The 23610-nt window shown below is 42.9% G+C and overlaps 1 protein-coding gene across 2 annotated transcripts in view; it reads left to right on the forward strand.

Annotated features, from left to right (window-relative positions):
* Window positions 1-329: 329 nt before the first annotated feature.
* Window positions 330-23610, forward strand: part of LOC138172441 (protein bicaudal D homolog 2-like) — a 32641-nt gene continuing 9360 nt past the window's right edge. Inside the window, exons 1-5 of one of the 2 annotated variants that reach the window (XM_069102207.1) lie at window positions 330-540; window positions 9923-10148; window positions 10698-10910; window positions 16056-16208; window positions 20906-21328. In XM_069102207.1, the coding sequence (XP_068958308.1) occupies window positions 533-540; window positions 9923-10148; window positions 10698-10910; window positions 16056-16208; window positions 20906-21328 (1023 nt within the window). In that variant the 5' untranslated portion in view covers window positions 330-532. The remainder of the gene's footprint in view (window positions 541-9922; window positions 10149-10697; window positions 10911-16055; window positions 16209-20905; window positions 21329-23610) is intronic. The other variant, XM_069102208.1, reaches the window with a different exon arrangement.

Raw genomic sequence — 23610 nt, forward strand, 5'->3', positions numbered from 1 at the left:
AACGTAGCCATTAAAAAAGACACGAGAAGGATCACACGTGGACTTGTCCACGCAACCAAGAAGGGCAAACCCCCCCACCAGAAGCATATGATTTTCGTGGTTTTTGTTATTGATCTGGTCAATTATACTGATAGTTTTCCTAATATTGGACCAGCCCTGCTTCCTTGGTGTCAATCCCACCTGGCCATAGGGCAGCATCTTTGTGAAATATTTCTACAATTTCCTTGCTTCCATTTTATTTAAAAATTTTGCATTGACATTCATTAGGGAAACTGGTCTATAGTTTTCTTTCTCTGATTTTTGCCCTCCCTGGTTTGGGGGGAGGGGCGGGGGGCGTGGCTTACACCCTGGCTCCGCGCAGGCGCACTGGCGAAGGCCGCGGTTGCGGCTCCACGCGGCTGCGCCAGCTTCCTGTGGCTGTCAAGTCAGTCCGCCCACGTCTGCCTAGGCAGCGGGTTGGAAGGCTCGCCCCAGCCGGGTAAGAGGGAAAGCAGCCGCGCAGCATCTTTTGGTCCGACGTTCGGATGCCCTCATGCAAAGGTAAGGTGGCAGCCTGGGAGATGAAGGGGGCATAGATGTCTGGTAATGGTGTGATCGCCACAGCCTGGTCCTTGCCTTCCCGCCCAACGGGGGCTGGGTTCGTAGCACAGGGGCCTAATTTTCTGGATTGGAGCCTGGCCTGGCCTGGTACAGTGCCCGGCACATAGGAAGTCTTCCTAAGTGCTTGTTGACTGTTTTATTTCCCGACAGGCGCCTTTTTCGAGATCTCCCTCCTCCCCCCACCCCCTCCCCAGCTAATATTTCTTCCCCGATGGGGAGGAAAATAGTTCGAAAGTTGTACTTCTGTGCCATCTCTACAGCTAGCAAAGTCCTATCACCTTTAACGTGTAGCTGCCAGGCAGGCATGAAGCATTGACTAAATCCCTACTATGTGCCTAGCACTGTGCTGAGAGCCGGGGAAACAAAGAAGCAAAAGGCCCTAGGAGCTCACAGCCAAGGGGGGGGGGGGGGTGGGGGGGGGACGCCGCCGACGATAAGTAACCAATATATACAGATACACTATACGACATAAATAGGAGAAAACAGAGGGAAGGCAGCAGAATGAAGAGGGCTTGGAGAAGGCTTCGAGAAAAAGATGGTATCCAGTAGCCAGAGATGGGAAGGGAGAGCTTTCCAGGCATGGGCAGAATGCATGGAGCCAAGAGGTGGAAGGACATTCTTGTTCCTGGCACAGCCAGGAGCTCGGTGTCTGCATCAAAGAATATGGGACTGAGGGAGAAGAGAACATGCCAGGCAATCAGGTGTGAGAAGCCTGCAAAGGGAGGAGGGGATTAGGTGAGGAAGGGCTTGCCATGCCCACAAGAGCACTGTGCGTTTGATTCTGGAGGCGTTTGGAAGCTTCTAGAATTTGAGGAGTGGAGGGGGACATGGTCAGCCCTGCGCTATGAGAAAATCTTGTCAGTGGCTGAACAGAAAAGGGATTGCAGTGGGGGCAGCAGACACACCAGCAGTCTATTGCAATACATAATGAGGCCCTGCACCAGGGTGGTGGCAGCATCAGAGCAGAGAAGAGAGCTGTTGCTAGGATAAAATCGACAGTCCTTGGCAACAGACGAGATATGGGGGGGGGGGGGAGAGACAGTGAGGAATGGAGGATGACTCCTAAGTTCAGCCTGACAGACTGGGAGGATGCTGCTGCCCTGCGCAGTCATAGGGAAGGGAGGGATGGGGAGGGTTTAGGGGGAAGGCTAATGATGCAATTTGGAATATGTTCAATTCAACATATTTAAGATGTCTACCAGGCAGTGGGAAATTCGAGATTGGGAAGTCAGCAAAGGGGTTAGGGTTGGATAGATGGATTTGGGACTCATCAGTAGAGATGGCAATTAAGGGGAGGGTTTTGGGGGAAAGATAATGATTCGGTTTGAATGTGTTGAGTTTAAGAGGTCTACCTGGCATTTGGAAATTCAAGATCGGAGGTCATCGAAGGGATTATGGCAAGATAGATAAATTTAGGAATCCTCCAGGTAGAGATGGTAATTAAGGGGAGGGTTTTGGGGGAAAGATAATGATTCGGTTTTGAACGTGTTGAGTTTAAGAGGCCTACCTGGCATGTGGAAATTGAAGATTGCAAGTCTACAGAGGGTTTAGGGCAGGAGAGGTAGATTTGCGATTCATCCGGCATAGAGATGATAATTAAATCCACAGGAGACCGATGAGAAGTGATTATTGAAGTGCCCTAGTAGGCATTTAATTAATTGGTGATGGACTGATTGGTCACCAAGTGAAGTAGAAGAGAGGGAGAAGAGAAGACAGCCCAGCACTGAACCCTGTTAGACACCTATGGTTAGAAGACAAGATCTGGAGAGGGTCCAGTAAAGGAAAGGAAGAAGGAGCAGTCTGATAAGGAGAAGCAAGAGAGAGTGGTGGCCCAAAAACCTAGAGAGAAGAGGGCATCAAGGAGAAAAGAGTGACCGATAGTGTCAAAGGATGCAGGGAGGTCAAGGAGAATGAAGATTGAGAAAAGGCAGATTGGATTGGATTTGGCAATGAAGACACTGTTGGAGAGAGCTATGTCAGTGCAATGATGAAGTCAGAAGGGGTTAAGAAGTGGTAGTGAAGACATTTCTCATAGATGCCTTTTGAAGGCGTTTAGCCACAAAGGGCAGAAGAGAGACAGGGACTGGAAGGATAAAGTGAGGTGTTTGTTTTCTCAGGATGGCGGAGATGTGGGCATGCTTGTAGGCTGTAGGGAAGGAACTAGTAGAGAGGGAAAGATTGAGAAGAAGTGAGAGAGTGGGGATGCCAGACGGGGCAATCTGTTGGATGAGGCAGGATGGGAGGGGATGACTTGAACAAGTAGCCTTGGTAAGGAGTAAGGCCACACTTTTTCACATGAGACTGGTGTGAAAGGGGGGTGAGTGGCAGAAAGAATGCAAGTGACAGGAGATGAGAGAGTGGGAGAACAGGAAGTTCACAGCAAATGGCCTCAATTCTGTATGTCAGGTATGAGGCCAAGGTCTCGGCTGAGGGGCTGTGGGGGAGGGCGAGCTGTGGGAGGTTTGTGGAGGGGTGAAAAGGTTTGGAAGAGCTGCTGTGAACTGTGGAAGCACTGATGACCTGTCTGACTGCTCCCCGATCTCCTTTGCAGGGTCCTCACCATGTCCTTGTCTGTCCCCTCATGTTCCCTTTCTATTCACAGTGACCTCAGCAGGCCCCATGGGTTTCATTTTCTCTAGACACATGGCTCTCAGGTCTCTGTCTCCAGTCCCATATCACCAGCTGCCTAGTGGACATTTCTGACCCGATGTCTCACAGACATCTTAAACTAAATATAAATGTATACAAATAAATATGTAATACATATATAAAATATATATAATAAATGTAAAATAATAAGAGACCATACTATCTCCCCAACCCTGTTTATGTCAAGGACACCACCATTTTTCTAATTTGCCCGGTTCAGAACCTCAATTCCTCGTTTTCTAACCTTTTATATCCTTTCAGTTGCTAAATCCTACCCTTTCTACCTTAACATTCATCTCCTTGCTTCTCACACAGCTACCCACCTAAGTTCAAACCTGTTACCTCTCATCTGGGCTAGCCCAATAGCCTTTTGGAATCCCTGCCTGGTCTTTCTGCTCTCCAATCCATCCACCACCCAACTGCCACTCTGATTTCTCTAATGGACAAGTCTGAATTCATCATCCCCGAGTTCTTCTTTTCGGCTTAAAAAATGTTTTCTTGATATGCTTTGTTTGTTACATCACCATAGTATCCTGTGGATTTCTTCCCTTCCCCACCCCTGCCCCTCCCAAAGAGCCTTCCCGAATGACAAATGGTGTTCTTTCTAGAGAGGAGTAAAAACAAAGTCAGCACGATTAAGGGATTGGTGCGTGGAGAAAGTTCAAAAATCTGTTCGATGTGTAAGACCTGTGGATCTCCTCCCTCCACAAAGGGGGAAGGTTGGGGGTGTCTTTTCCTGTCTGTGTATGGAGGCCGACTTGACCGGTTTGATTTTGTTATGTTTCCTCTCGATTTTTGGATGTGCCCTTGTGCTTTCCATTTCTATTTTTACATTTCCTGTGGATATTTTTTCTTGGCTCTTCGATGGCAGTTCACAAAAGCTTTTTCCATGCTTCTCTGTACTCATCACCCCCGTCATTTCTTGCAGCACAGAAATGGTCCGTGACATTCCCGTACCACACTTTGTTTAGCACCTGCAATTTGTTTCCACTTCTTAGCTGTCACAAAAGGTGCTGTTGTAAATATTTTAAAGTAGCTGGGGACTTTTTTTTCCTTCTTGATGGCTTTGTTGTTTGAGGTTGAGTTGTGTTCAACTCTTCGTGACCCCATTTGGGATTTCTTGGCAGGGATACTGGAGTAGTTTGTCGTTTCCCTGTCCAGCTCATTTTACAAATGAGGAAACTGAGGCCAACAGGGTGAAGTGACTTGTCCAGGGTCACACAGTTAGTAAATGTCTGAGGCTGGATTTGAACTCAGCAAGATGAGTTTTCCAGACTCTAGGAGCTCTATCTACTGTAGAGACACCTTGATTGATGTCTTCCTTGGGGTCTAAGCCCAGTAATGGGGTCTTTGTTTGAAAGAGTATGGACATTTTTGTCACTTTATTTACACAATTCAATTTGCTTTCCAAATGGTTAGACCATTTCCCAGTTCCACCTACAATGTATTGGTGTGTATTGCTGTTTTTGTCTTTTTTGTCAATTTGCAGGTATGAGGTGAAACCTCAGGATTGTTTGGATTTGCATTTCTTTTGTTATTAGTGATTTGGTGCTTTTTTCATGTGATTGTGGATACTTTACAATTCTTTTTCTGATCACTGAATATCCTTTGACCATTTGTCTATTAGTGAATGGCAAATAGCTCTCTTTTTCTCTCTCTGTTTCTCTCTCTCTCTCTCTACACACACACACACACACACACACACACACACACACACAGAGCTAGACAGAGAGACACAGAGAGTGATAGATATAACAGGGAATTACGTCACCAAACTTACATGATAAGTAGGTTTATTATAAGATAAATGAGCATGTCTGTGGATCCCGAAGTGTTCATAATCCATGTAGAAGTTTGTCATTTTATAAGAGCAGGACAAAGGAATGAGGAGAAAACCCAAATCTCTACTTGAAGGAGAGTGGCATGGGAGGAGGGAGAGAGCAGTCGAGGTGGGAGAAGGACAAAACCCCTTCTGGAGGGGAGGAGCCAGACAGTGGCAAAAGGGGAATTCTTTTCCCTTGGGAACATCTAGACCATGAAGATGGTTTGCTTATCTACAGGGGTCCCAGCTGCACAAGCAACTTCCCAATTTAATGCAGACTGACTGGTACCTGTTTTGGCTCCCAAGGACGCATAGGGAGTCCAGTTTGGGATGCAAACAACAAATTTTGTCAGCTGGAGGAAGCTTCATTCTTGACACATTTAGGGCCTCCTCCATACTCTGGATCCAGTGTTTCTAGAAAATATGGCAACTCCAAAAGACAAGTTTAGGGGACCCCTTAACATTACTCAGCTACACACACACACACACACACACACACACAATTGTCTATTTTACATACCAAACTCTTATCAGAGAAGTTTGGTACAAAGATTTTTTTTCCCTATTCAAAAACTTGCCTTCTCATACTAAACAAATCTGTCTGTGCAGACCCTTTTCAGTTTCAAGTAATCAAACTTATCTATTTTATCTTTGTAATTGCCTCTATCTCTCGTGTGGTTAAGAGTCTATCTCTTAGGGGCAGCTAGGTGGGACTGCCCCAAATAGAACCCCTGCCCTGGAGTCAGGAGGACCTGAGTTCAAATATGGCCTCAGACATTTGACACACTTAACTAGCTGTGTGACCTTGAGCAAGCCACTTAAGTCCAATTGCCTTGCCTTCCCCCCCCCAAAAAAAACAACCCCCAAACCAACCAACAAACAAAAAAAGAATATATCTCTTACCAATACCTGTGAGAGATACACGATCTGTTTCTCTTCTAATTTTTTATAGTATCATCTTTTAATATTAAAGTCACATCCATTTAGAAGGTATTATGGAACAGAGTATATGGTACTGTTCTAAGCCTAATTTTTGCCAGATCACTTTTCAGTTTCCCCAGCAATTTTTAATCAGATGAGGAATTTTCCCCTAGGTAATTAATATTTTCCACGTTTTCAAACACTGGATTATTGAGTTTCATTGTTTCTGATGCTCTCTTGTCTAGTCTGTTCCATTGATCTATATCTCCATTTTAAAAAAAAACAATACCAGATGATTTTGATGACAGCTGTTTTAAAATACAGCCTGAGGTCTGGAAGTGCTATTTCCCTTTTGTCTTTCTTTTCATCATTTGCCTTGATATTCTAGATCTTTTGTTTTTCCAAGTTAATTTTGTTATTTTTTTTTATCAAACTTTATAAAGTATAACCTTGGTAATTTGTTATAGCATTAAAGCATCATTTTGATAGTTTTGTCATTTTTATCACATTGGCATGGTCTAGCCATGAGCACTGAATATTCTTCCAGCTATTTAGGTTGTTCTTGATTTCTTTAAGGACTTGCAATTGAATCTGTATGTCTTTCGTTGGCTTTGAGAGGTTGATACCCAGATATTTTATGCATTTTGTAGTTATTTGAAGTGAGAAGGTGGAAGAGATCTTAAGGGCAGAACAGTGCTAAAGATGGTCCTGGGGCTGTTCCCCGTTGGGGTGGAGAGTGGGCAGCAACCCTGACCCCCTATAAGGTAGGAGATGGCATGGGAAGGCGGCAGTGTCTTCCTCACTACCCTCTGGGAAGTGGACCTGTGTTAGGCAGTCTCCCTGGGAGGTGGGCATCGCACAGGGGAATAATGATAGAAGTGGTCTCAATTGGTAATGGTGGGAATGCTCATGTTTATGATTCAGAAAGTATCCCTTTATGGGCATTCTGGGGGATGCCTCTGTGATTGGCCATTAGTATAACCACTTTATGTAATAAATGCTTATTGTCTGACTTACTGTTGTGTAGTGGTAAGGGGGCTTCTTGTGTATCATTCCCTATTGTGAACTTTCTCTGTTCCAGAAAATGCTTAAAAGGAATAAACAGCATTTTGATGCTTATTTTAAGGGAAAAAAACCAGACAATTCATCTGCAGAAACTCAGGTTTCTTGCATTGAAAGAAATGGGATTATTTTCTTTAACAAAAATAAAAGCCAACAGCAAAAAAAAAAAAAATGAAGAAAGCAGAACTTACGGCAAGATATTTCCTCAGAGATGTGAGAGCCATCAACTTATGCCATTCACCAAACATGAAGAAAGCAGAACCACGATGCCTTCTGCTTAAAGTCTTGGTGTAGATTTAAGCTTTAATAACTTCAGAAGTAGAAATGCTACAAAATTACGAAAAAATTTGGAAGTTTAATAATTTAAATTTATAAAAGGAGCCCCGTCTCCCCAAAATTTAACAATTGGATAAAAAAATTGAAGAACTTGTTCGATCCATGACAAGCCTAGATCTGAGAGATATTGAGCCATGATTTAATAACTTCAGAAGTATAAATGCCACAGACTTACCAAAAACAACATTTGAAAGGTTAATTGTTTAAAATATTGGCATTTCTCAATAAAATTCAATATAACCACCATTTTGTGTTACACCTTGTTCTAGATGATTTTTGTGTTTTGTGAAAATTTACTTCATTCAAAGGATTGCATTTGTAATGCTACTCTTAAAGTCATCCAAAGGACAAGGTTTTGATATATACACAATTTTGACATGACTCTGGGCACACCGAAAAATGTCTAATGGAGACAAATCAGGTGGCCAAGTTGGCCTGGCAGGGTGGCACCCTCTATACATCCACTGGTTGGAGATGCTGTCATCCAGAAAGTGTCCCTCAGAAAAGAAAAAAATTTGGAAGCACTGCCAAGTAAGATTCATTTTTGACTGTAGACCCTTCAAAAAAAGGCAAGGTGCACCAAATATGAACTTTTGGGAAATTTCTTTCTTGTTACCAGACTCCTTGAGACTTTTCTGGTCCCCAAATGTTGCAGTTGTGACGGTCAACATTGCCACTTATATGGAAAACTTCCTCAGCAGAAAAAGTCACCTTGTCACATCTGCCATTGGAATTATTCATTTTTGACCCCATCAATTGACAGAAGTCTAATATTGCCTAGAAATCTTCTCCCAGGAACAATTGAACAGCTGTAACCTTGGCTGCTGGAATTCTGTGCATCGTGGCCTTGGGGTTTTGGAGGGACTCAGTCCAAATGCCCTCTCTGTTTCAGCCACAGTCTTTTCATGCACTTGATGTCTTTTAGATCTAGGCTCATCATGAATTGAGCCAGTTTCCTTTAATGTTTTCATTCAATTGTGAAATTTCTGTGGGGAACGTCTTTTTTATAATGGGAAGTGAATTTTCTCCTTCTTGCTGTTCAGCTAGCCAGAGAATGCAGTTGGCTTTTTTCTTTGTTGTCCCCTTCAGAGAGACTGAAGCAAAATATTAATTTAATTTTTATTGATAAATTCATTATTCAAAATTCTCAAAACTAAATAAATTTTAAATCAAATTAAATTTTAAAATGATTAAAAACTTTTTTAGTCTCATTTCGACTTCTAAAGTTATTAAAGCTTAACACTGCACTGCGTGACACTGTAGTGCAGGGCCTAGAGTCAGGAGGATCTGAGTTCAAATCTGGTCTCAGTCACTTACTAGCTGTGTAACCCTGGACAAGTCACTCAACCCTGTTGGCCCCAGTTTCCTCATCTGTAAAATGAATTGGAGAAGGAAATGGAAAAACCACTCTAGTATCTTTGCTAAGAAAACCCCAAATGGGGTCTTGAAGAGTCAGACATGACTGGAAAATGACTGAACAACAACAAAACTGCACTAATATTCTTGGGACACCTCATACTTCACTTCTATTCAACTTGTACCCATACATTCTTTTAAAAATAATTTCACATTTCTTTTTATCAGTTTAAAACATGGATGATTAAAAAGTTTCTTTTTAATTATCCATCAACACATTTATTTTCACTTATTTATTTACTTTTTGGAGGGGGGAAGGCAGGGCATTTGGGATTAAGTGACTTGCCCAAGGTCACATGGCTAGTTTTGTGTTAAGTTTGTGAGGCTGGATTTGAACTCAGGTCCTCCCGACTCCAGGGCTGGTGCTCTATTCACTGCACCACCTAGCCACCCCCATCAACAAACGTTTATTAAGGGCTTGCATTATGGCAGTGATTTTCCCCCTCTTACACCAGTGACTCCCTGCCCCACCCCAATTACGCGACCCATTATAGGATGAGTGGGAAACATTTTGTTTTCCTGTAGCATCTGCTTATGAATAACCATTTTCTCTCTCTCCTTCACTATCCCCCCTCCATTATTTATTTATTTCTTTTGGAAATGGTGGAGATGTTTTGAGTGGCTAGCTTTCTTGTCTTAATATTACATTGTCAGGGGCAGCTAGGTGGCACGGTGAATAGAGCACCAGCCCTGGAGTCAGGAGGATCTGAGTTCAAATTTGGACTCAGACATTTGCCATTTAACTAGCTGTGTGACCTTGGGCAAGTCACTTAACCCCAAGTGCCCTGCCTTCCCCCTTGCAAAAATCAAAAACAAACAAACAAAAATCCCAAACCCAAAAAACTGCATTGTCAAATCTTCTCACTGGACTGCTTTGTCCCTTGAACTCTCTCTATTTTCTGGGCTCTTCTTATGCATCCTCACCCCCAGTCTCTTTTTTTAAAGCTGCACTAGAATTTGCCTTGTCCTTTTGCCCCCGTCCCAATACCAAGGTGTATGTTTAGGTTTCTTTCTGTATGAATCTTGTGTTTGTTTACCAGTGTACTCAGTAAATCTTCCCTTTGCTTAAGGGCTTCTCCTGTGACAACGAACTGATTCTTGGCTTGTGCTTGGCAGGCAGGGGCCCAGTTTATCCCCTATGGAACAGGAAAGGATCTTGGCACTTCTAAGAGCAGAAGTGGAGCGGTTATCCAGCGAGCTGCAGGAGACAACCCAGGAAAAAGTCCAGGCTGCGACATACGGCCTGGCAGTGCTCGAGGAAAATGCTGACTTGAAACAGAAATATGGGGACTTGGAAACAGAGCTAGAGTCCCATAGGTTGGAACTACATCAACTGAAAGAGGTAAACAGAATGTTAACAGGAACTCAGAGCCATCAGCGTTCCCTGGGGTGGGGGGTGCCTTACTGAGAGCTGACAAGGCTAGCTCTGTCTATGCTCCTTCCTTTTCGGGTAAAATGGAAGAACAGACCATCCCTCTCCCCCCCCCCCCCAAAAAAAAACCCAACCCAGCTTTCTTTAGCTAACCACTTTGCTGAATTCTCTTTGCTGAATTCTTTAAATATGTTCAAGTTATATGTAGGGGTGTTTTTTGAGGGAGGGAGAGGTTAGGATTTTTATTTTATCCACTGAATTGTAAGCTCCTTAAGGGCAGAGACAGTCCCTTAGAATCCCATAACATTGTGCTGGGTTTTGTCTCTCCTTCTTGTTTCAGACACATCATAGCTCTTCAGTAAGGACTTGCTGACTTGTCCAGCAAAAGTATTTCGGTCATTGGAAAAAGCCATCCCTCTGGGTTACGATTTAATACTCAAGTTCTATACTATAGAATCTTAGTTGTAAATCCCATCTCTAGTCTGCCTCCAAAATGACTGTTGTCTTTGTCCATTCTAGGCATTGGCAGAATGTCATAGCAATCATAAGTGGGCCACATTGGATGGAGAGAACAGAGAAGAATGCTTACTGCTAGAAACCGCTTCCAAGGAGGCAAAGCTGATGGAGAGAATTGAAGAATTGCAGAATGACATTAAACAAATGAGATTTCTTGTGACTAACACATCTGCAGAAAATGATCGCCTTTCCTCCATAATCCAGGAGCTGAGAAAGGTGTGTGTCCCTATGTCCCTTGGTTCCCTGGGTGTATGGGCCCCACTCCAAGCTTGTGTGGGGGATAGCTTATATATTTCCATTGAGGGTTCCCATTAGGAAGTACCTTGTTTGCTTAGTCAGTAACCTGTAGCTCCCCAGATCCTAACCGAGAAAAAGAAAGAAAGTATAGAACAACCAAAAGAGATGCTATCTATCTCCAGAGAAAGAACTGACGTATGGAAGTATGTATTGTATGGATCCACATACACCTATCTATAGATTTATCTATTGGTCTCTCTCTCTGTCTATCTATCTATCTGTCTGTCTGTCCATCCATCTGTTTATCTGTCTGTCTGTCAGCATGCGCACTGAGGACCTGGGAAAGGTATGACTCAGCTAGAAACCTTGGGGTCACAACAAATGGCGCCCGAACAGGTCACAACAGTGATTAAAAGAGAATTGGAAATGATACCATGCTCAACGTACATTGGTGATGAATACATATCAGCATTTAACATATGCACCAAATAGTATAGCGTTGAAATGCTTCAAAGAACAAATAAGTTACAGAGAGGAATAGTAAAACCATAATAGTTGGGGATAATTTCTTCAAAAAAATGACAGCAATGAAACAACATACTATTAATTTTGTGATGTAATCAGAGCATTCTAGTGGAAAATTAATATCTCTAAATTCATCAACAAAAGAAAGAACCGATCAAAACTAGAAAAAGTTCCAATTAAATGTCAGAATCAGAATACTGAAAATCAGAAATTTCTGAAGTTGAGAATCAAATATATATATATAAATAAAAAGTCAGTCACTGCAGTGGATAGAGTGCCATGCCTGGAATCAGGAAGACTCATCTTTGTGAGTTCAAATCTAGCCTCAGGCACTCACCAACTTTGTGATCCTGGGCAAGTCATTTCATCCTGTTTGCCTCAGTTTCCTCATTTGTAACATGAGCTAGAGAAGGAAATGGCAAGCCAGCCCAGTATTTTTGCCAAGAAACCCCCAAATGGGGGTCACAGAACAACTGAATAGAAAAAATCGTTAGTTTCAAACTGCCCCTCTTATCTGTTCTTCCTTCTGTTCCCTGCACTTTTTAAATTTTTCAGTGGCACTCTAATTGTTATGTTTTTGGCATTTCTATTCCTAATTCCACCCCCTTCCCCCTAATACCCTGTGAATTAAGAATGGGAAAAAAACCTTATAAAAATAAGGAAAGTCAATTAAGACACATATATACCATGGTCATGTCCAAAATGTCTATCCCTTTCTGTAACTTGGGTACATTACTTCTCTGTCAGGAGGTGGGTAACATGCATCATAGGTCCTCTACAGAAATTGTTGATCATCATATTTCTCAAGCCTTTCATAGTTGTTTTTCTGTACAATGTTGTTGTCTTTGTATAGATTGTTTTCCTGGCTCCCCACAGTTTATTTTGAATTGGTTCCTACTTCCTAGTATTCTGTGAAATAATCTCATAATTTCTTATGGTCAAGTACAATATGGTACAATTACCTCATCATGTCTTATGATACAATTCAAAATTAAGGATCTACTATGTGCCAGGTGCTGTGCTAAGCACTGGGGATACAAAAAAAGAAAAAGAAAAATGCAGTCCTTGTCCTCAAGGAGCTTACAAGCTAACAGGGAAGACAACTTGAAAACATAACAAAGCAAGCTATGTATGGGATAAATAGGAAATAATTAACAGAGAGAATGCATTGGAATTAAGGAGCTGAAAAAGGCTTTCTGTAGAAGGTGGGATTTTGGGGGACTTAAAAGACACCAGGGAAGCCAGTAGGAAGAGATATAGGGGGAAACATTCTAGGTATGTAGAACCATTGGAGAAAATGTCTGGAGCCAAGAGATGAAATGTATTGTTCTTTAAGTAGGCAGGAGGCCAGAGTATGTGTTGTGGACTAATGTGTAAGAAGACTGGAAAGTTAGGAGAGGGCTAGTTTATAAAGGGCTTTGAATGCCCAACAGAATTGAATTTGTATTTGATCCAAGAGGTGATAGGGAACCACTGGACTTGAGTGGGGGAGGAGGTGACATGTTGGACCTACACTTTAAGAAAATCCCTTTAGTAGCTTAATGGAGGATGGACTGGACTGGAGATTGACTTGAGGCAGGCAGACCCACCCACACGCTATTGCAATCGTCCAGCATGAGGAACTGAGGGCCTGCATCCGGTTGGGGGCAGTTTTAGAGGAGAGAAGGGAGTATATTTGAAAGATGTTGCAAAGGTAAAATGGATAGGCCTTGGCCATAGCTTGGGGAGAGATGGTAAGGAACCTGGAGGATTCCTAGACTGTGAGCTTCAGGGACTGGGAGGATGGTGTTGCCCTCTACAGTAACAGGGAAAGTAGGAAGCAGGAGGGTTCATGGGGAAAGATAACGAGTTACATTTTGGACACATTGAGTTCAAGATGTCTATTGGATATCCAGTTGGAGATGTCTGAAAGGCAGCTGGAGATGTGAGACTGGAGGTCAACAGAGAATTTAGGGAAGGAAAGGTAGATGTGAGAATCACCAGTATAGAGCTGGTGATTAAATTCATGGGAGGTGATGAAAGCACCAAGTGAAGTAGTATAGACGGAGAAGAGAAGAGCACCCAGGACTGAATCCTGAGGGATGCCTATGATTAGAGGGAGTGGTCTGAAAAAAAGATCCAAGCAGAAAAGTAGTGATCAGATAGGCAGGAGAAAGTGGTGTCCTGAAAACCTAGAGAGCAGGGAGTATCAAGGAGGTGAGAGTGATCAGCAGTGTCAAAGGCTGCAGACAGGTGAAGGAGAATCAGGATTGACAAAAAGCCATTGGATTTCAAGACTAAGAGATCATTAGTAACTTTGGAGAGAGCCGTTTTGGTGGAATGATAAATTTGGAAGCCAGATTGTAAGAGGTTTCTAAGAAGAGAGTGAGAGGAAAGAAAGTGTACCTAGTGTAGAAGGTACCTAGTGTAGACAGCTTTTTTGAGTTTAGCCACAAAGGGCAAAAGAGATATAGAATGATAGTAGGGATGGAAGGATCAATTGAAGGTTTTTTTTTCTAGATCAGTGAGATGTGGGCATGTTTGTAGATAGTAGGAAGGGAGCCAATAGAGAGGACAGATTGAAAATGAAGGGAGAGTGGGAATGACAGAGGGGGCAATCTGTTGGAGGTAGAGTAGGTAGAGGGATAAGCCTTGGTAAAGAGTAACGTGACACTTCTTCATGTGACACTGGAGTGAAGGAGGAGTGTCAGAAGGCATTTGAGTGATAGGAAATGGCCACAGAAACTTACTATTGTGTGATTCCGGGTAAGTTACTTAACCCTGTTTACCTTAGTTTCCTCACTTGTAAAATGAGCCAGAGAAGGAAATGGAAAACCACCCCAGTATCTTTGCCAAGAAAACGGGGTCATGAAGAGTTGTACATGACTAAAATGACTGAAGAGCAACAGCAAATATGAATAATGTGAACCTGGCATAATAGTCCATTAATTAATGTATCAGTTTGTTGAACCATCCCCCAACTAATGGGCACAGGTTCTTTGCTTTTCTTTCCCTTCTTCAGGATTGGGAAGTTAGTTTTGTTTGTGACTCTTTCTTTACTGGTATTTTCTTCCCTCTTAATCCTTCCTTTGCCTGTCCTAGCTCATTTTTCTGTTGTGTTTGACACAGAGTATATGCCATACTCTGTGTGTGTGTCTTATCTGATGCTTGCATTCCCCTCTCCACCCCTCAACACTCTTCTCCATGTTTGTATACTTTTCTTGAACACTCCCTTATAACACAATGTCATCATATAGCCCAATAGCTCAAACAAATTTACCTTTCTTGGTTTCTCTGAACTCTTGTGTTTGCATTTCAAAATTCCCACTCAGCTCTGATCTCTTCATCAGAAATATTTGAAAGTCTTCTACTCCATTTTGAAGATCCCTTTTTTCCCTATACAGTTTTGCTGAGCTTTGCTGTGTAGGTAATCCTTTGTCATAAGCCCATGATTTTGCCTTTTGGAATATTGTATTCCAAGATCCCATTTGTAGTATAAGCAGCCAGGTCTTATGTAATCCTAATTGGTTTCTTGATACTTGAACTCTTTTCTCTTTGAACTCCTTGATACTTGAACTCTTACTGAAATAATTTTTCTTTGTTTTTGGCTATGACATTCCTGGGACTTTTCCTTTTGAAATTTCTTTCAGGAAGTGATGAGTGGAATCTATTTATCTTCACTTAACCCTTTGGTTTGAATAAATCTGGACCATTTTCCTTTATTATTTCTTGGATTATAGTTTCCAAGCCATTTACAACTTTAAATTATACTTTTCAGACAGTTCAGTTATTTTTAAGTGATCTCCTTGAATTCCTTAACAAATCAGTTATTTTTGATATGAGAGATATTTGTTGATTTCTGTTTTGCCCATTCTCAAAATTTAAAGAAAAAGTGAATGTTTTACACTCAAAACCTTGTAAACTGAAATTCAGTGGCAAAAGCATTTGCTTGTGCTTATTACTAATGGATTCTGTGCCTGAAGCAGGAGAATTAGCTAAGCCCTAGCTATTCTCCTTCAACCTAAATGTATGTACAGAGGCATTGTGAATTGGAATGACCTAAGAAGTCAGAAGGCAAAAATGAAAATGAGACCCCTATCAAGTCAAATGGTTCTGCTAACCAGTTGACAACACTTATTAATTGCTTATGATGTGCCATGCCCTGTGCTTGTGGAGATATGAAGAAAGGCAAAAACAGTCCCTGCTCTCAAGGAGCTTACATTCTCATCAGGGAAAAATCATATAAATAAATAGGTACATACAAGATCCATACAGAGGAGATAGAAGGTAACCTTGGAAGGAAAGGGTCTAGCACCTGGAAAAGGACTGGGAAAGGCCTCTTTAAAAGGTGATAAAGAGTAGGGCTGACCACCGCACCCCACCACCATATATAAGTTATACCTTGCGGTATAACAGAACCTGAAGAAATGTTTGGTGAATGAATAATCTTTATCGCCATGGCTGCCAGAAAGCGTAAGTGTTTTTTAATAGGTAAGTTCCTGCATTTTGTGCTTTTAGATCTAATATCTTCGGAAGCATCTCAAACCTCTCCTGAAGATGGAAGAAGAGAAATGTTAAATCAGATTTGTCTTTTTCATGATAAAGTTGTTTTTTCCCCAGGAGTGCAGATGTATAGAAACCGAAAAAGCTCTATTGAAAGATGAGGTCAAACAATATAAGATGAAAGAATTACGTCAGCTGCAAGACACTGCAGAACTGAAAGAAGAGAATCTTTCCTTACAGAAGCAGATTTCGTGTTTGAAGGAGACCCAGGTGAGTGAGTCTCGGATTCCTTCTACTGTAGTTACTGGAGATTCCAAATAGACTTTGGTCATCTTGTTGTTTTCTTCTTGGAACCCCTGGCAGATAGGAAGATAAAACATTTAATAAGTGTCTACTGTGTGCCAAACACTGTGCTAAGCACCAGGGACACAAAAACAGGAAAAGAAGACAGTCACTTATATTCTAATTGGAGAAGAGAAAACAAAGGGGAAGGAGAAGGTGGGTGGGGGCAGCTAAGTGGTTCAGTGGATAGAGCACTGGGACCTGGAGTCAGAAAGACCTCAGTTCAGATGTGGCCTCAGATACTTACTAGTGGTACGACCCTGGGCAAGTCACTGTTTGCCTCAGTTTCCTCATCTGTAAGATGAGCTGGGGAAGCAAATGGGAAACGACTCCAGTATCTTTGCCAAGGCCAATGGGGTCACAAACAGTCGAATGCGACTGAAATGACTGAACAGCAATGGAAGGGGGTTGAGAGAGGACAGAATTGCTGAGGCAGTGGAGCATTCCACAGCCTGACGTAAAGTGAACATGGCTGGGGCCCCTCAAGCAATGGGCATCTGGACCAAGGTCACTCATCAGGAGAGCAGTGACCAGTCATCATGTCACTAGAGCAGAGCTGAGTTAGGCATTTATGTGTCTGGTGAAAGAGTTAAAAATTGTGCCCTTGGGGATTGCTCTCCCCTGAACACTTAGAGGCTCCAAGGGAAAACATGGCTTACCAGCAGAAAAACAAATCCCTTCTGTCCATGGAAGATGGCACTCAAAGAGGATCCCTCATTGCTGCCTGCTGTTTACCTGCCCTAAACGCCTCACCCCTACGAAGTGGGTGTACTGTAGAGCAGCCTTCTGAGGTGAAGTCTTACTTAGAAATGATTGTTGAGAAAGAATTTGGACTTTAAGATCTTTGATGGCCGGGCATCCAGCCTGTTGGTAGTAAGGTGCTTCTGAAGGTTGAGATCACTGGGCTGGCATGCACGGGCTTCTGGCCATGGCCCTGCTAACTGGGCTTTTGAGCCCCAAGGATGGGGCAGAGATAGTAGCTTCTCCAAGAAACTCTTGGGTGGGTGTTATTTCTGGATCAGCTAGTGCGTGGATTGTCTTTTTTTAAGCTATCTGGCTCTGAAATGATTCATATAGTTTTTTTTTAAGCAATCAGGGTTAAGTAACTTGCTCAAGGTTACACGGCCAGTTATTTCTGGGTGTGGTGCTGAGTGTCTGAGCCCGGGATTCGATCTCCAGGTCGTCCCAACACTGGAGCCGGTGCTCTTACTCGCTGAGCCACCTGGCCGCCCCGATTCATATAGTTTTAAAAAAGAAATGCCTAGTGTTTGGAGAGGGGCATTTAAAACAATATCTCATTCACTGGAGAACTCTTCAAGTACCCTGTGAACATAAGGTTCAAAGTCTGAGTGTTTGGCAGGTTTTGTAGCAGATGTGATGACTGGGTTTTTTTGGAAGGGAGTGTATGTGTGTATGCAGGCAGATCACATGAGACCCTCATAGAGCCAGTGATCTCTTTAGTCCTTATTTTTAAATTTTTAAAAATTAAAGTTCCATGATGCCTTCATATCAACAATTTCCAGACGGTCCCCTCTTCTGTATGGTCTCCTGCACTCCAATATGGCCAACAAGTCATGGATATTTTTTTTAAATATCACCCAAGATACCAGAATTCTTATGAAAATCCTTTCGTGCTTTAATTGAATTCAGTGCCCATTATGCGCAGGGCATCATGGTAGCGGCAGTAATACTCCAAGGGCAGCAAGGAATGACCAGATTCTTCTCTGAGCCACTGTTGATGAGCTGGAATCCTGATATTGAGCCTAGAGATGGAATTCTAGCCTTTTCTGCTAGTGCATATTTTTGCTATACTCTTTGGGTCCACTTTTTGGTTTTGTGGTCTCAGAACCTAGCACAGCACTTGACCCACTTCATGAATGAGTGCTTGTTGAATTGGACCTATTGAGTTCCACAGTGCTGCTAATTGTACTTGACTAAATATTCCCTTAGAGAAGTTTTCTCAGATTGTTGCGCTAGGTCGTAAGTGACTACAGAACAAAGCTGACCAGGAGCCAAGTATTCAGCTAGCCAGAATGATTTAAGTCAGGTGGGCCAGAGCTGTCATCTGGAACAGAGAACCATGCAGCTGTTGGACATACATCTATGCATCTATGTGAAGTCATGTAGTGGTCTTCAGGAATAGACAGGTTAAGAGACTCAAGAATAGGGGACCCAGGCAAGAAATCTGAGCAGCAAGGGTTCTGAATTCAAGCAAGGGTCTGGGTAATGGGTACAACCAGCAGGAATGGAGCTTGATACCAAGCCAGACTTGGAGCCAGGAGCTCTCTGGAGAATTCCAGCCCAGAATCAGAATTGGTTTCTGACTGACTGTCCTTCTAGGGACAGACAGATAGGGACACCTGACTGGAGTGAAGGGGTAAGGGCCAGGTAATTTTTTTCTTTAAAAATTTTTTTAAATGCTGATGGTGATTAGCATTTCCACATACAAAGTAGAATAGAAAAAGAAGATTATATATAGAACATCACACTGCAACTATTACTTATAGTTTCCCTTTCCTTTGAAGTATAAGATAAATTCATCTTGTAACTTTCAAAGCTATCCTGTTTGTCTGTGTTTCCTTCTGGCCTTCCTCCTGTTCTCTTCTGTGCCTTTAATAAAAGCTTCGATGGTCTTTTTTTTCTTTCTAAAAACACTATTGCTATCCCCTCCTCTGTCCTCCAGCTACCCCCCTCCTCATACACACACACACACGAAAATAAAAACAGGCCCCCTAGTAACAAATATGCAGTCAAACAAAGCAAATTCTCACATTGGGCACCTCCAAAATAATTTGTTCAGTTCTCCAAATGATGACCTTTACATTAGACTGAGTTCCTTGAGAACTTGGATTTTTTTTTGCCTCTTTGAATCCCTGATGCTTAGCATAGTGGTTGGCATTGACTGAGCAGGGATGCATTGATTCCCTTTGTGTCCAGTTCTTTGCCATAAAAATGAGCTACTATAAAAATATTTGTACATATGAGTTGTCTTCATTCTTTGATCTTTGAGCTCTAGGCCTGATAGCAGTATCATTGAGTCACAGTCAAAATTTAGTGACTTTGGGGGCATGGTTCCAGATGCTTTCTAACATTCGCAACTCTACCAACAGTGCATTAGTGTGCCTGTTTTCCTGCAACAATTGTAATTTCCCTTTTTTTGTCATCCTTGCCAATCTGAAGGGTATGAGATGGAGCCTCAGGGTTGTTTTACTTTGCATTTCTGAATCTTTTAGTACTTTGGAGCATTTTGTCACATGATTGTTGATAGCTTGGATTTCTTCTGTGGAGAACTGCCTGTTCCTGTCCTTTGGTTCTTACCTATTGGGGAATGGCTCTGTAGAAGGCAGTTTCTAGCATAAATAAGACAAAGTGAAAATTTAAAACTCATGAGCTTGTAATGTAATATCAAGCAAAGGCAACTTCCCAGGTTCAAAATACCAGCATAGGTGCTCTCTATTTTATTCAGTGACAAACCAAGAACAGAGAAGATCAAAACATGACATCATTCAAAATACAGCATTTACTAAGCGTGATTAAATAATCTCCAAGTACTACCCCACCCCAGGATCTTCCAATCATTCAATCAATTACAAAGTCTCTGTTCTAAATACTTCTCCACCCCTAGGCTATACCTTGATTAAGTCCACCACAAAGCCCCTCTTCTCAAATGTAGATTAGTTTCCAAACATAAGGTCAAAAGTTCCCCACCCCTGGATCACAATTGAATCTACCCCAGAGTTAACATCAAGTTTAAACACAGCACTTAATACCCAAATGGAGGTCTTTTCTTCATCTTGACACGAGGCAAGTTCTCAGCAATCTTAGTTCCTGGGGAGACAAGGCTTAGCAAGGCCATAAGATACATTGCCAGTCCCTTCATGAATTTGTCCTCTGTCTGTAGAACAGTCCTAGAACCCCTGAACACATTAGCAAAGCCCTCTCCCAGGATTTCTGTAAACATACAACAAGAAAATCCTTCTTCAGGGCTTCTGAACCAACAGAAAGGCTCCCAGACCCCTGCAACAACAGTACTGTCCCTCACCAGTGGACAGTATTCATTCTGTCTGCAGGACAGTCTCCAGACCCCTGCAACAACAGTACTGTCCCTCACCAGTGGACAGTATTCACTCTCTGTCTGCAGGACAGTCTCAGGCCTTCTTAGCGAACAGCCAGGTTCCAGGACTTCTTCAACAAAAGGACAGTCTTTCACCAGTGGACAAATCTGGCAAAATAACATCAAAACAGACAGACAAAGTACCAGCAAAACAGCCATGTCTCCTCAGTCCTTGGCAGCTCAGGGGGCAGGTCTCAAAAGTCCAGGGCAATTCAAAGCAGCCACCAGCAATTCTCTTAGTCTCTCTTTCTCCACGAGGTGCTGCTTCCAAAAAAAGATCTTCCACCTCTCTCTTGTGTCTCCAAATCTACGTCACCAGCTCCTCCCAATTCAGGACTTTCTTTTCACATCAACAAGCCTATCCCACAGGTGGGATTAACAAACTCTGGGTTTTAACACAATCAATTTGAAAACCAAGCCAATACAGGGGAATCTTTAATTGCCATTACTATCATAGAGCTGCACAGGGTACATAGCTGGTTTAGGAAGAGATCTTTTCCTGTCATTTCAGGTGGAGTACGAAGGCTTAAGACGTGAAGTTCAGAGAAGAGATGAAGAAATTGAGCTTAGAAACAGTCGTCTGGCTGAAGTGACCCGACAGAAGGAGATCTCTGACCATCATCTAGAGGAGGCCTTGGAAACCCTCCAGAGTGAGCGAGAACAAAAAAACGAGCTGCGCAGGGTGCTCTCTGGGTATATCAACACCTATGATTCCTTAGGGGTTCTGCCGACACATTTCGATGACCTGAATCAGTGTAATGATGATGGCCTGGGCATTGGCTACTACAACCAAGTCTTCAGGAACCTCAGAGAAAACATGATGTCCATGCCTCAAAATAGCAACAGCTCCAGGCCCCAGCCTGGTTTAGTGTGTGATCTTTCGAGTGAGCTCAGTTTATCAGAGATTCAGAAACTGAACCAGCAGCTTCTGCAGGTAGGAGGGCTCTTTTCTGTGTGTTTGTCAGCTAGGCAGCATGAGGATCTAAGTGAGCCTCTTAGAAGTGTTCAGCACTCCAATCCAAGGTGGCAAAATTCTTCTGAGAAGTACTCGGCTGGCTGTCTTTTGCTGAGCTGTGTATAGACTTCCTTTAGTGGAACAAACCCTGTGGCCTTAGTATAGCTTTGCCTCTAGAGCTTTCAAAGATAAGAATAGGTGAGGAGTGCTCCCGGGGCTCGGCAGTGACAGAGACGCAGTGATGATCTGCGGATATGATGAAAGGGGACTAGGATATGGAATGTCAAAGGCATTTTCTCCACAAATGACTTTTCCTGAGAAAAATGCAGACATTTGGAGCACGTCTTAAAATAAGCCAATGAGAAAACACCTTCGAGGTGGTCGAGGAGTTGTAACCTCACTTCTCTGAGACTTGTTGCAGATACAAGATGCCGCTGATTTTGCTCTCCTCACATTTGGAAGATCATATGATAAATTCTTAGCCATTTGGCAACTCAGACGTTTTCTTCAAAGAGAGTTATCTGAAACATCTTGTTTCCCATGCTTCCACGGGTATTTTGACCTCCCACTCATTCTTGAAGTAGCTTTGAGAAGTTAGTGATTGGTAAGAATTGTTCAGCTTTTCAGGCCCAGGAGATAAGCTTTAGGATGAATTGGGAACTGCCTATCTCTGAGTCTGTTCCACTTGAACACACGTACATGGCAATAATACATGTTTGTTGAACTGAGTCGACCTCATTAGGAATATTCCAGGCTGAACAGTTTTTGCTAGATCAAACTGAAACCAGTGTGGCCCATGACAATGAGTGAATTATATCCCAGCCTAACATCATTAGCTAGCTAGCTGGATAGAAAAATGAGAGAGCAAACATTTATTAAGCCTCTATTATGTGCCAGATACTGTACTGAGTTCTAGGGGTACACATGCAAGAAAACAAGACAGCATGTGCCTTTGAGGAATTTACTTTCCAACGGGGGAAGACATTGCCACCAAAGAATAGAGGATCGCCTTAGCCTGCCTGCTCCAAAAGGGTTAGATTAAAGTGCCGAGAACATGGGCTCCTAAATAGATTGGATAAAGAAGAATTCATTATAGGAGGCAGGATGGTACACTAGAAGGAACCCTGTCTCTGGAATCAGAGGCTCCTTGGGGGGACCTGGGTTCAAATCTTGCCTCCAACATTTACGACCTGACTCAGTAAGACAGAATTTGGTTATGACCAGGTAAACTCTGAGTCCTTTCTGCCTCTAAATCTTGGAGCCTTTGAGTCTGTCCCTTTAAGGAAACAGGCCTTCTGTCCCTTGTCTGTTGCTGGAAGCATTTGACTTGGCCTGGCTCTAGTGTCTTAAAAGCATCTGAAAAGGTACTTTCTCAGAAAATGGTGTCCCTACCATCCCATGATGGGAAAGGTCTTTTGCTCATGATAATGGGACCAAAACGTGCCTCTGCTTCTAACCTGCTGTGTGGCAGCTGCTGACGCCTCATTTAAGAGTGAGTGACTCAGCTCTTCTTTTTAAGAGGATTCTTTTTTAAAAGAATATTTGCCTCTGGAAAATTACTTTCCCCACTCTAAATCATTTCCACTTTTGTGGCAGAAAAAATGTTTTTCTGCAGCACAGATAATGACTCTCTACCAAGCCCTTCTTGGAGCCGGAGTCCTGCGATGGAGGCTGAAGGTGCTCTTCTAGCACCAGCCAGGGAAGGACAGGCCTCTTAGTGCTGAGGAACCAAGGTCAATGTGACTCAAGTCCATGCTAGTTGGCACAATTGCATTTAACCACATGTTTCTTCTGCTGTAGTGGGATGTCGCTGAGACTTCGAAGTCCATAAGCTACAAGTAGAAACCTACTGTGTGCTAGATGCTGGGGATCCAAAGGCAAAAGGGCGAGAGCCACCCTGCCTTCAAGGACTTCTCTTCCATAGGGTGGAGGAACAAATAGAGGATATGTATACAAATCAACTGATGTGGGCGTGTGGGGCAGGCCTGGCAACCTGGTGGGGCCAGGAAAGGTCTCTTGAAGGAAGTATCACGTGAACCGGTCCCAGTAGACGCTCCAGGGGGCAACTTTTGGAAGCTTGGGAGAGAGCGCATTTCAGGCCTGGGAGAGAGCCCCAAACCAAACAAACCAAAAAGTATAAAAATCAGGGAGGCGAGAGAGAGAATATCATGGTTTGAAGAACACCCAGTGTGACCGAATCCTAGAGGCAGTGGTGGGAAGGGGTTCTATGTAATCAGCCTGGAGAGATGGGCTAGAACTAG

This window comes from Petaurus breviceps, unplaced genomic scaffold, assembly GCF_028583685.1.
Source record: "Petaurus breviceps papuanus isolate PSGF00001 unplaced genomic scaffold, PetGlider_PUasm1.0 543, whole genome shotgun sequence".
Lineage (NCBI taxonomy): Eukaryota > Metazoa > Chordata > Mammalia > Diprotodontia > Petauridae > Petaurus > Petaurus breviceps.